A 13,630-nucleotide genomic window follows, 5' to 3' on the forward strand; every position below is an offset into this window, starting at 1 on the left:
CTGAAGGGGTCAAGAAGCATGTGGACAAGGGTGATCCAGTCAATGTAGTGTACTTGGGCTTTCAGAAAGCCTTTGACGAGGTCCCACACCAAAGGCTCTTAACCAAAATAAGCAGTCCTGGGATAAAAGGAAAGGTCCTCTCATACATCAGTAACTGGTTAAAAGATTGGAAACAAAGGGTAAGAATAAATGGTGAGTTTTCACAATGGAGAGAGGTAAAAGGTGGGGTCCACCAAGGATCTGTACAGGGACCTGTGGTGTTCATGCCTTTTTCCAGATAATTTGTGAATATGATGAACTTAAGTGACAAAATTTGTAGACGATACAAAATTACTTGGATAGTAACGTCCAGAGTTAACGGTGAAGATTTACAAAGGGATTTCATAAAGCTGGAAGGCTGGGCAAGAAAATGGCAGATGAAATTCAATGTTAAGTGAAAAGTAAGGAATCCCAACTATATCTACAAAATGATGGGGTCTAAATTAGCTATTACCACTCAAGAGATTGTGGAGTCATCGTGGTTGGGTCCCTGAAAACATTCTCTCAATGTGCAGCAGCAGTCAAAAAAGCTAACAATGTTAGGAACCATTAGGAAAGTGATAAATAGACAGAACTATCATAATGCCACTATATAAATCCATGGTCCACCCACACCTTGAATACTACGTGCAGTTATGGTCATCCCATCTCAAAAAAGCTATATTAGAATTGGAAAAGGTACACAGAAGGTCAATGAAAATAATTAGGGGTATGGAACATCTTCCATGTGAGGAGAGATTAAAAAGACTGGGACTGTTCAGCTTAGAAAAGAGATGACCAAGGGGGGATATGACAGAGGTCTATAAAATCATGAATGGTGTGGAGAAAGTGAATAAGGAAGTGTATTTACCCCCTTCACATAACATAAGAACTAGGGTCACATGATGAAACTAATAGGCAGCAGGTTTAAAACAAGGAAGTATTTCTTTGCACAATGCACAGTCAACGTGTGGAACTCATTGGTAGGGGATGTTGTGAAGGCCAAAAGTTATAACTGGGTTAAAAAAAGAATTAGATAAATTCATGGTGGACAAGTCCATCAATGGCTATTAGTCAAGATGGTCAGGGACGCAACCCTGCTCTTGATATCCCTGACCCTCCAGCTGCCAGAAGCTAGGACTGGACGACAGTATCACTTGATAATTGCCCTGTTCTGTTCGTGCCTGCTGAAGCATCTGGCACTGACAACTGTCAGAGACAGGATACTGGGCTAGATGGACCGTTGGTCTGAGCCAGTAGGCCATTCTTATGACCAATATAAAATAAATAACACAAGGGCTACTTTACTGCCTATATTCATTTTAGTAAAAGCATCCTTTTGTTGTTTATTTAAAATGAAGCTGCAGAAAATGAGAGTCCTTGCCACATAATTGAGGTCTAACTTGGTACGGAGTACACAGGGCCTTGATTATAATCCATCCAGGTAGGCTGCATCACAAAGTGGCTCATCACAATGTAGAATAGTACTGAAAGGCTTCTGGTACCAGAACATTCTCTGTAAATCATCTGCACTGTTTGACATTTACACTGTAGTGTTAACTCAAGTGGTTGCTTGTCTGCATCAAGTCTTTTGGCTTTAAAACCATTTCATTTTTCTCCTGTTGCCTTGGTAGATATTCTGGCTGTCCTGTTAACTGACGTACTTTTGCTGTTGCAAGAAAAGGACCAAAAATATACTTTTGCATCTGTGGTATGTATTTTTCTGCTTCATTAAAATATTCATATTCATTCACAATATTCATTAAAGTGACAGTGACTTAAAAGAAGAATGTTGGTAGTGGTATTAATATTAAATATGTATATTATGGTAGTGATCAAGCTCCCCAATTGAGATCGAGGCCTCATTGTGCTGGGGGATTGCACAAACATGCCTGACTGGTCTATGGAATTCAGACCCATATACCAGCTAATATGGAGACTCCGTCTCTGTGGGTTGGGAATCTGTCACCACTGGAAGTGCACGTGTCATTGTACATAATAGAAACATAAGAGTAATGAGAGCGGAGTTTGTTCTAAACTAACGTCCCCTTGTGAGCTGCAGGAGCACCCACTTAGAAGAATCAAAAAGAGAAAATATCTGAAAGAAAAATATGATTAGAAAACAAACCAGGTATCTTGGGGTCACATAAGCCAAACCTAAAGTTGCTGCACCGGGGCTTTTACATCATATTCATCCATTCATGATAACACACACACAGTTTGACTTTTATAGCACTGGAGTAGAGTGGAATATTTGCTTCTGGTCTGTTTCCCAAAACATACTCATTCAGGTTGAATGTTAAACCCAAATGTAATACCTGCAAAACTACAGCTGGAGCACTTGGATAGTTGTCATTAGAAATGTTTGAGTTTCCTCCTCCGCTCCTCTGTGTGGCTTGCAGCCTTTGTGTCCTATGGGGCTGTTACTGTATTTGCAAATCTACTTCACTAGCTCAACTCCTGCTACAGAAGAACCTAGATATCGTGTGTTAGAATGCTAAAGAGCATGCAGCCTCTCGTCACCACCCCAAATCTCTAATCCCTAGTGGAGGGTACCTTGCCCGGTGGAATATTGTCTGTCCATAGTCATGGATTGATCTGTTCTTGGCACCTTTATATTTATGGGATCTGTTTAAAATAAGCTAAATATTAATCTCCCCTAGAAAAATTAAGAGAAGGGAGGGGAGTGAATAGATCTACCTGGCTCTCCTGCATTGTCCTAGAGACCCCAGCACACAGCTTGCATGGGAGCCCGAGGACAGTTGGCAAAACTTAGTTTTCTTGATGTCACAGTTTCAGGAATCCCCTCTGCTTCCCCTCAGGATTTATGCAGTGGAAATGGAGCATGTTCAGCAGCCTGCAAAATAACTCCTTTCTCACCTAGTGCTGGGTTATCTAAGTGATGTACATTGGCTGAAATACAAAGTGTAGCTAGGGACACTAGTTACAGATATAACCCTTTTAGAAACCGTTTATCGCAGAGAGTTGCTGTTAATATGTTCTATAAGAAGGGTTTTACCTTTTGGATCTGGTTTCAGTTTCCTAGACCTGAAGGTGACTCTCTAGCCCTGTCCTATGAGCTAACCTGCCAACTTGGCACCAGCATTGCTTCCTGCTGTTCTCTCCTTTCATTTTTATATTCATGTATCGTTAGGTCCAGTGATGTTGGTTTTTTCCCTGTTTTGTTTTTATTAGTGCCAAAAGAAGCAAAGTCCAACTAGTTCATGCTGCCCTCCCTCCTGGGGAACTCAGAAGAGCCAAAATTCACAACTCGCAAGTCTCATGTTTTTAGAATGTAGGTCCTTGAGACTCCTCTGTGCTGTGCCATGCACGGGTGCAATATAAAATGGCCCCAGCAATAGAACTGCACCGTCGCAGTTTGTCTTCATTGGTCACAGACAGACAAGAAACCCTAACCCTAAAGATGCTGTGTGATCTAGTGCTTCAGCAAAACTTAACACATCAACTTATATTTCTGTTCTGCAGGACTCTAAGCCACCAGTTATTTCATTGCAAAAGCTAATTGTAAGAGAGGTAGCTAATGAGGAGAAAGCAATGTTCTTAATTAGTGCCTCATTAAAAGGACCAGAGATGTATGAAATTCACACCAGCTCCAAAGAAGAGAGAAATTCTTGGATGGCGCACATTCGCAGAGCTGTGGAAAGGTAAATTATGACTGAAAGTTGGAGGGTTTGATTTCCCGATGGTGTGTTTGATCTCTCAGCACAGCTGAAAGTTCTGCTTGTGGGGTAAAGATAAATTTGACTAACCTGGTCCCTCATGCTCCATTTCACATCCTTGCTAAGGTATATACTAGTCATGGCAGTGTGGCTTCTCTCAGGAGGCCAGATAGATTTGACTCTCTTTTAGTTTTTTGTTTTTTGCTGTTGTATTTCATGCTCTTTGTAAGAGTGGAGCATGTTGCTTTCTCCATGCTTACCTAAAGGAGACAGATCACAGCAGATATGAGAAGATCACGGGTTTTATTGGTCAGTAACTTGACCTGGTCAGAAGATTCAGCCTCCTTAGGAAGCGTGTTTGCCCACTACCTGACATAACAGTAGCGTTCTGGATGCGAGATGCAAACAGGCTGCAGGATAAAGCACCTCCCAAGCAAGGATGCAGGATTTGGGCCAAGGCTTTCAGTAGGTTATCTATGCATAGATCAAATCAATCTCCTCCTGCCTTGCCTCGTTTTATAGCTGCCCTGATGAAGAGGAAGGAACATTCAGTGAGCCTGAAGAAGAAAGGAGACTGGCTGAAGCACGAGTTGCTAAAATAAAAGAATTTCAAGGTAATGGTTTATGCAAGCATCCAGTGAACAACTTCTTAGTATCACTAACTCTTCATGACCCTCTTATTCTTGGTGGACACTTAATGACTAAGAATGTGATCCCATCCTGTGATCATTTCAGGCAAACTACTGTTGTAGGATTGCAGGTAAATTGGGCTTTTCCTGCTGTTAAATAACACATCTAAAAAATCCCTCTCACTTTTTGTTGAGATGTGAGAAAAATGATGAGGGGTATGGAACAACTTCCATATGAGGAGAGATTAAAAAGACTAGGACTTTTCAGCTTAGAAAAGAGACGACAAAGTGTGTGTGGCGGGGGGATATGATAGAGGTCTATAAAATCATGACTGGTGTAGAGAAAGTGAATAGAGAAGTGTAATTTACTCCTTCCCATAACACAAGAACCAGCAGTCACCCAATGAAATTAATAGGCAGCAGTTTTAAACTAACATAAGGAAGCATAGGCGCTGACTCCATGGGTGCTCCAGGGCTGGAGCACCCACGGGGAGAAATTAGCGGGTGCTCTGCACCCGCCGGCAGACAAGCTTCCCCCTCCTCGCCTCCTTCTCCCCCCTGCCCCCGCAGCGTGCTGTGTCCCCGCTCCTCCCCTTCCCTCCCAGTGCTTCCCGGGAGCGGGGACTCGGAGCGCTCAGGGGAGGAGGCGGAGAAGGGGCAGGGCAGGGACTTGGGGGAAGGGGGCAGGGCTGGGGTGGGGTGGAAAAAGGCAGGGTGGGGTGGGGACTTTGGGGAAGGGGTGGAATGGGGGTGGGGTGTGGGCTGTGCAGGGACGGGAAGAGGCGGGGCCAGGGGTGGGTGGGGGGGTCGAGCACCCACCGGGGACAGGGGAAGTCAGCGCCTATGTAAGGAAGTACTTCTTCATATAACATACCTGTGGAACTCATTGCCTGGGGATGTTGTGAAGGCCAAAAGTACAACCAGGTTCAAAAAAGAATTAGATATATTCAGCGAGGATAGGGACCAAGATGGTCAGGGATGCAAACCCATGCTCTGAGAGTCCCTAAACTTCTGACTGCCAGAAGCTAGGACTGGGCAATGGGATGGATCACTCACTAATTGCCCTGTTCTGTTCATTTTCTCTGAAGCATCTGGCACTGGCAACTGTCAGAGACAGGATACTGAGCTTGATGGACCATTGGTGTGACCCAGTATGGCCATTTTTATCTGCTTCCTTTTCTGCCATTTGGCTCTTTCTGGCCATTTATGATAGTAAGAGCTTCAAACAAACAGAAGAAATACAAAATAAATCAATATGATCTTCTGAAATTAGCATTATGTTTCTGATACTGATTTTACAAACTGCTTTGTAGGGTTTAAACAGCTTTGTAGGGTTTAAATTAGTTTGTTTTTTCCCCTAGACCGTCTGAGCATGAAAGATGATCTGATTTTGCAAAGTCTAAATGAGAAACAACAGATTTATCTAGAAATGTCTGAAATGAATGGGTTTGAAGATCTTTCCCAAGGAGCCCGATCCAAACTCCTCTTCAGGGGGGAGACCTCAGAGAATCTGCAAGGAGAGGTGATCCTGAAATCTGCAGTGACTGAAAGTAAGTGCAAAACAGGAACGTGTGTTTGTGTGTGTAGGTAGAGAGATACAGCTGCAGATAATATAGGTCCTATATATAAAGAGAGAGAGGCTATGGGGTTTAATGGTATCTAAAAAGTTAGTACTTGGGTAGTGCTATTCAGACTCTTAATTCTCAGAGCCCTCCTGTGAAATGGGTAATGTGGACATTCCCTACAAGTTAGAACAATATTTTTTAAAAGTTAGATCAAATTATGGAGCGTAGACATGAGTCTGTTCAGATATGTGGCTACTGAGTGCCCCGACAGCATGCCAGCGTGCACTGAAATACTGTGCAAGGGTCCCAAATTAAGGGAGGTTGGGCTGCCTGTGAGAGCAAGGATGGCATGAGCACAGATAACAAACATCACCTTAATTGGTGACTGATGTGTGAAGAGTCATTGATTTAGCCTTCTGAAAGCCCATCCAGATTGGCCTAATGACCTGAGTCCCCATTTGAAGATGAGGCATCATCTTCACATGCACCTTTCGGTTTCAGAGTATGAGGTAAGGGAAAATACGTCTGTGCTGTAAAGAGGCTCAGTCTGATCTCTAGATGCATGTCAGAGTTTTGAATGGTTGTATACGTAACATAATAGCATGGTGCCAATGCCTCATTGTATGGACATGACTCCTTAAAATGACCTGTGCTCCTCTTCCCTAGTTGAGAATCTCCAGAACCTGATCTTCACACACTTAACCAACGTGACCTGTCGTTCTGAAGACAACTGTGGGTTGGGGCTACCCAGGAGAGCGGAGACCTTTGGGGGATATGACAGCACCACCACAGTGCCAAACAAAAGTAAGACTTTGGGGCCTTCGGGGATCCAGTGCAGGACTGCTGACCCAGTGTGTCAGTGAGAGGAGCTGGCATTCTGGTCACCTTACTAATCTTTTCGGTGAAAGCCCAGGATGTCAGCTGTTCTCCAGCACAGTCGTTCTGGTACTAGCCCCATAGGCTATGATGGCTGTTGAAATTGCCGACGTGGATGGTAAGATGGCTTGGTGTTGGTAACCCTGATGCGGCCATTCCATTGTTGGTGGCTTATGCACGTTTCTGAGTGTCAGATCGATGATCTTGATGGTGACTGAGTAAATCAACAAATTGCAAAACTATACAAACTTCCAACCCCAGAGTTGTTCTGCTTTTGCCCATTAAATTGTTTCAATTTTTACATCTTTTTCCTAATAGAAAGTACCCAGTGTTGCACAGATTGGTGTGTGTTGACTGGGTTACTTGCTTTTTCAGATGGTAGTTTTAAGAAGAAGGTCTGTGGTAATGACCAGAGGCTGAGGGACCGGAGAGGCCCTGCAATAAGTTCAGATGTGCAGCTCCAAGACCTTCCTCTTGATGCAGAAGAAGGACCTCACACAGTACGTTAGTCTTCACTCCCCCTTGTACATGCATATCCTGGTAGTCCTAGACAAACATGGTGGAGTCAGAGAATAAGTCACTGAAAACCAGAAGTCCCAAACGCTGATGTTGTCAGCTCCTTGGCAGAGTCCTACCTCGTGTTAAATAAGTTGGCTCCATTAAGACTACTGTTCTTTAAGGTTGAACTAGTGGTTTGTAGTTTTACATTTGAAGTGCAAGAATCGGCATGTACTTACTTTGGCAACTTTTACATTTGTAGTGCTTGTCCATTATGTACTGTTTACATGTCGTTTTTAATGATTGTGCATCTATTTCAACCTGGAATTTGACTAAAATATTTCCCATGTCCCTCCTAAGTGTGAGAGCCCTTGGGGAAGTTGCCTTTAATTAAGGCCATCTAGGTAATGCCACACAGTGACGTATCAGGAGATGTGTGTTGTAATGGTCCCACTCCCTGTACTTTGTTTTTTCTTCAAATTAATGTTCTTAGCACTAAAATGATTTGGGGAGTTTCATAGAATAGAACCTAATGTGACTCATTGCTTTACATTGGATTCTTATCAGCATTAGTCATCCATTTCAAAATGAATTTTTAAAAAACAAGAACATTCTCTTTTGATACTTGAGAAATAAATTATTATTGGACTATTTCTCTATGGTACTTTACTATTTACTTGTATTGAAGGAATATGGTCTTCTAGGTCGGCAAACACTTGCAGTGCTTTAAATGGGTCTGACACTGCACAACTGAAATAGGGCTAATCAAATGTTCTCTATTGAAATGATGGTTGTAAAATTTCCATCTAAATATGCCTGCTCCCATTGTAAAGCTGAGAGAGTGACGACAAAGCAGCCTGTGTGCACTGACGCTGAGAAGAGCTCTGTGCTCTTATCTACAGTATGCTCTAGGACATCTGTTGCTTGTCTTTTTCCAGAGTGATGTAATGAGACTGGATTACAACAGCAGTTTCCAGCCCCTCCTGGAATCTGAGGTACTAGAATATGCTATGTTTGTGCTTTAAGACAGAGTAAGGAGAAGTGACGTTTGGCTCCATAGTATACAAAAGAAAATATAGCATTTTAATGTTCATCGACTCAGACTTGTCAACAACCTGGACCTTGCAGTTAGTTACTTGGCTATAATCAATGCAGAGCGTAAAATCCAGTTTGAAAGCGAAGATGGGTTTTAGGTATAGTGAGCTAACTACTTCCCATTCACTCTCAGTCCACTAAGGTGAAACTGAATCTCTGAGAGATGGCTCAAGCAGCTGCGTGTGTGTCATAGCTCCATGCTGGTGTGTTGGAGGAAACCAGCATCAAGTCCTTAAACTGAGGAAAGCCTAACACGAGGATTGCTGCCCAGAATCCCAGTGTAGTGTTAGTGGGCACTGATACTCTAGCTGGACAACAGATTAGTACTGCCCAAAGGAATGTTGCCACCGTAACCTCCCCGGAATATAACGCCTTTCTCTTTCCTCAGCTCGTCCAACGGATACAGAGGCTGTCCCAGTTGCTCCTCAGCCTTCAGGTAAAACGCTGCTATCCAAGAGATCTGTTTAAAGCTGAACTAATCAGTCTGCTGAAATATAGGTAGTGATGGTCGTTTAGTACAGCACTGGAAACGACCGAGGTCCTGCGGAGGCTGCAGGGTTTGTCTCAGACTTGGGTGCCAGAGTAACCAATACTATCCCCAGTATTGCAGAGGCAGCCTAGCCCCCTGTGCCTTTATAGGATGGAATCCTTTGCTCCCTTCTTTCGACCTCTCTGAGCGCCGTTTGGTTTCCTTACTGCTGAGATACACCGTACTTCCCACGATGACTCTCTAGAATACACACACCACGTCTATGTGGACGTGTATAGATAATCTCGTCAGATACAGACTGATAATTAGGGTCAAAAGATGGGTCATTTTGAATGATGCAAGTTAGTTTTTTTTGGCTCAAGGTCACATGTACCAAGTTAATGGCAACCACAGGTTCCAAGTGGGAATTTAGCCCTCTCGTGCTGAGGGGAATGGGTTGGGTAACCTAATAGGTCTCTTTACCTTCTGAGATTTATACACTGGTAGACAATGCAGTCTCTGACCTCGCTTCTCCTGTATTTTTCAAGCCCATGTGTCTTATGACTGAGTTGTGTTGTTTTTTCCAGGCAGTGATATCACAGCAGGACAGCTACATTGAAATCCAGCGAGCCACCATCATAGATCGGGAGAAGCAGTATCGGCTGCAGTCCACGCGCGGGAACCTGCTGCTAGAGCAGGAAAAGCAGCGCAACTTTGAGAAGCAGAGAGAAGAACTGGCCAATGTACAGAAGCTTCAGAACCAGCTGAAGGTGGAACAGCAGCGTTGGGAACGGGAGAGGGACCGGCAACAGAGGGAGTTTGAAAGTATAGAGGCACGGTTGCAGGAGCGAGAAGAGGAGACTCGGCAGCTGAAGGATCGCGTGAACCAGGAGAGGGAGGAGCTGGAGAGACAACGAGAGGCCTATCAGCATGACCTGGAGAGGCTACGGGAAGCGCAGAGAGCAGTCGAGAAAGAGAGAGAGCGTGTGGAGCAGCTAAAGAAGCTGAAAAAACAGAATACGGTGTCGGGCGCGTTCTCCCCAGAAATGGGACAGGTAAGGACTGAGTATCAGAGGGTAGCCATGTTAGTCTGGATCTGTAAAAAGCAACAGAGGGTCCTGTGGCACCTTTAAGACTAACAGATGTATACTGAGTAAGGACTGAGTTGTCTTGGAGCTGGATGCTTGATTTCTAACTGCCACCTTCACATAGACTTCTGAATGGAAGTCTCACTTCTTTACAGCAGTTGCTACATCTTAACCACGTAACTTTCCCTGGGGACACAGCTGCCTCTTGCAGGGTTTGTCATTGCACCTTCCTCTGAAGGAGCAGGTACTGGCCACTCTTGGAGACAAGGCAGTGGGGTAGATGGTCTTGTTGTGATTCAGCCTGGCAACTTGCCCAAGCGTTCTGCGGAGCATGTGATAGAAGTTGAGGAAATTGCATTTGGTCCTATGGCTGCAATAGGATTTGTTAAACGAAGGCACTGTACTCTGCCATGGAGATGATTACACTAGAGGGGTTTAGTGGTGACATTCTGTCATTTTCCTGAATTCTGTGCATTTAAATTCTAAAAACATGCTCCCCCTCCAAATTGTGACCTTCTGCCTCCAGCTCCACTGGTTCAGCCCCTCTCCAGGGGGAGGACTCCAGCCACAACAGGCAGCGTTGAAATGACAGGGCTGTAAAATAGGTGCCCAAGCTCCCTTGCTGTGTAGAAGTACAACAGGCCTGGATACCCCGGGCAGAGTTGCAGGTGATAGTAGCTCAGCCCAGACACTTCTTAAAGCCTTAAAACTCCATTTCGTTGTAAAGGCCTGTTTGAGCCCAGAGCACACCTGCCTGCTGGATGTCTGTGGGCGTAGGTGAGGTTCTTAGCCTGATTGTAACACAGGTGTGTGCTGTACTTCCCCATTCTTAGTGCAGGCCTCTGATCTCATGTCACTGCCCCGCTTGCTGGCCCACAGCCTCATCTGTCGGGCTTGTTTGCTTGCCTTTTTTTTTTTTTATTTCTTGCCCTATTTGCACTTTGTTGTCAACCAGCGGTCCCTTTCGAAGCCCTCTGCTAGGGATGATATTAAGCAAGGTCCGAAGCTGCCAAGATATTTTGTTTCGTTTGTCAAGATTTATGCAGACTGAGTTTTTCTTGCCCCTTCTTTTGTGCGGTAGCATAAGGGAGGTCCCGGTGTTGGCCACGGGAAGGTGTGTGTCTTTTGTTTCCTCCCCTCCTCAGTTCTTGGGGGATGTGAGGTATCAGCTTCATGTAACACAATTCTTCTCTCATTTAGAGTCAAATGCTGACCCATTCTGTCAGTTTCAATGGAGAAGGGATAGAAGGGTCTGTGCCACACTTGAAACCCTCTGGGAGGGCTAGTGTCTTGGGAATGGATCATGTGGAGCGGCCGGAGCTGGTTCGCAGGGACAGTGCCATATTGGAGAATCGTCCGGTTCTTGCAATGAAGAATGAAGTGCCAATCCACCTGCTGAGTGCAACCAACCAGATACAGAAACAAGCGGCAGTTCAGCAGCAGATCCCCACCAAGCTCGCCACCTTCACCAAAGGAAGCAAAGAAAAGGGGGGGAAGAGCAAAGCATCGCACAGGACAGACAGCTCAGGTGAGTGCACTAAGCACATCTCTGAGGTCTGCTGAAATCACAGATGCACACAACACCATAGGGAGCAAATCTGGCCATCTCCATCCAGCCAAACAACCCCTACAGGAACCCACCAAAAGCACTAGGACCCTGCTTGGGGTGGAAATGTAGCTGAAAATTGAATGTCCTAAGTAACCCAGCATGGAACTTAAGGCTGATTTAATCCTATGTCTCCCTGACCCTGTCCTCGGCTGCTGTAACACTGAATGTGGAAATCGGGGGAGGGGGTCGCAAATAGAGCATCCAACTCTGCTTTGGGTGCACACACATTTAAACAAATCTGAGTGAATCTCACCCCAAATCCTAGCTTGTTTTGTGACTGCCGAGTGTGTCTCTTATCCTCGTGGTGGTGTATGGAATATTCTGGGCCTCTCCTCCTCGCCGTTGTTGGGTACCCTGGCATGAGAGAGAACTGGCTTTCCCCCACCTCCCTGCGGGCAATGGCTTGTCCAGGAAGATTTCTCACTTGCAAAGGTCGTTCTGAAAATCCCAAAGGGGAAGATGTGCACTTCCTAGTACAAAGCTGCTGGTTCTAATACCTAGCCGTCTTCTCCCCTGGAATCTGAAATGCAGTAATCTGCCAATGTTTCTCACCCTGTGAACATGAATCTCCAGGCCAGAACAAGGGTGCTGAATGTATTGCAGAGCTAAAAAGAGCTAATTCTGTCAGAAATAGAAAGGATTACAAATGCAGACACAATGCCATGGTGTAATTTCTGCTTCTAAGAGCTGGGTACTAAAATAGTGGCCTTTGACAATGACAGACAATGCAAAAACCACAGTTTTCCAGCCACTTGAAAGCACTTTATTTCCAGCTGCATGGAACAGCCTTTAGTTCTGAATTTTATATAAATATCTTTTTAGTTCCATGCCAGATTGTCCCGGCAAGTTTACACATCCAACAGGTCCGTGTTTATGTAGCGCGGATAGTGTCAGGCTGCTCCTGGTGCATTGTGGAGGCATCTTCCACCCGTGCTCTCCTATAGTACTGGTGGTTAAACTTAACTTTATTTTCATAAAATGAATTGGCTTATTCCCAGCACACACCTGTAACCTCGTATCCCCTTAGCACTGAACCAAGTGGTGGCAACAGAGAAAACAAAGCTGTAGTGGTACAATTCCCCAGCTTGATTTTTTTTTAAATTGCTTTTACCAAGGTGGATAAAAATCAATTATTTTTTTTAAAAAATAAAAAACATTAAAAAAATTATTTAAATCAGATTTTTTGGATAAAATGCTTTTTGAGGGAAAAACCTATCTAAAGATAGATACATTCTAGCTCAAAGATATCTCATGGAATAGGGATTATAAATTCTGATTCTATAGTATGAGACAATATATTCATGTCATGTTTAAGAAAAGTTTTGTAAATGATTTCCAATAGTTCATGGATTAGGGACCCAATCTTATGGGGTTCCAGGGGCTTCTGTATAGATTATTGAGGTTAATCTTTCTATCTACCCAATGGGACTCAGTGCTCAGTCTAGAAGATACCATCAGAGATGCTTAGTTTTGCAGTTCTCAAACTGGATTTGTGTCTCCAGTGATAACATGCTTGTTAACAGCAAAAATGTTTTTAAATAAATAAATAAAGAGATGAGAAATAACAGACCTCAACCCTATTGTCCCTTTGCAGATTTGTGTACACAGAGTCAGTCCCTTACCTCTCTCTAAAAGTGCAAAGTTTCAAAAAGTTCAATGAATAGAAGATTGTTGGGGGCGGAATAGATCTGGAAAAGAAGAAGTCTGGAGATAAATGTGAGAAGGGAGGGACAGGCAGTAGAAACAAAAGTGAAACTGTTTGAGCAGCATATTCCAGAAGTCTGGAGGTCTTTCTGACTGTAGCCTTCATTGATTTGAGATCTACTATACCATTCTCTCACTAGAAGGGAAAACCTATAATGGCAGCAGGCCGTAAAAGGGACCCAGTTTGGGAATATTTTAATGATGTTCCTCTACCTGTGAAGAATATGTATTAAGGCTATAACAACCAACAAGAATACATTTTTATATAGAAATCCATGATTAAATCGAGTCTTCCTGACTAGTGATTTAAATCAATTTGAGTTAGGGTTAAACCTAGGGTTAACCTAACCCTAACCCTTAAATTAAATCCACCCTGGCTTTTACATAGTGATGTGTACA

The 13,630-nt window shown here is 44.0% G+C and overlaps 1 protein-coding gene across 2 annotated transcripts in view; it reads left to right on the forward strand.

Annotated features, from left to right (window-relative positions):
- The window catches only part of ARHGEF18 (Rho/Rac guanine nucleotide exchange factor 18), a 77,297-nt gene that overhangs the window by 57,582 nt on the left and 6,085 nt on the right, over positions 1 to 13,630 (forward strand). For both annotated transcript variants that reach the window (XM_026654925.1, XM_024194243.2), the window contains 10 exons: positions 1,653 to 1,729; positions 3,505 to 3,683; positions 4,221 to 4,312; positions 5,689 to 5,877; positions 6,559 to 6,696; positions 7,144 to 7,268; positions 8,205 to 8,261; positions 8,750 to 8,797; positions 9,418 to 9,885; positions 11,119 to 11,446. In XM_026654925.1, coding sequence (XP_026510710.1) covers positions 1,653 to 1,729; positions 3,505 to 3,683; positions 4,221 to 4,312; positions 5,689 to 5,877; positions 6,559 to 6,696; positions 7,144 to 7,268; positions 8,205 to 8,261; positions 8,750 to 8,797; positions 9,418 to 9,885; positions 11,119 to 11,446 — 1,701 coding nt within the window. The remainder of the gene's footprint in view (positions 1 to 1,652; positions 1,730 to 3,504; positions 3,684 to 4,220; positions 4,313 to 5,688; positions 5,878 to 6,558; positions 6,697 to 7,143; positions 7,269 to 8,204; positions 8,262 to 8,749; positions 8,798 to 9,417; positions 9,886 to 11,118; positions 11,447 to 13,630) is intronic.

This window comes from Terrapene carolina, unplaced genomic scaffold (assembly GCF_002925995.2).
Source record: "Terrapene carolina triunguis isolate 2854851 unplaced genomic scaffold, T_m_triunguis-2.0 Scaffold194, whole genome shotgun sequence".
Classification (NCBI taxonomy): domain Eukaryota; kingdom Metazoa; phylum Chordata; order Testudines; family Emydidae; genus Terrapene; species Terrapene triunguis.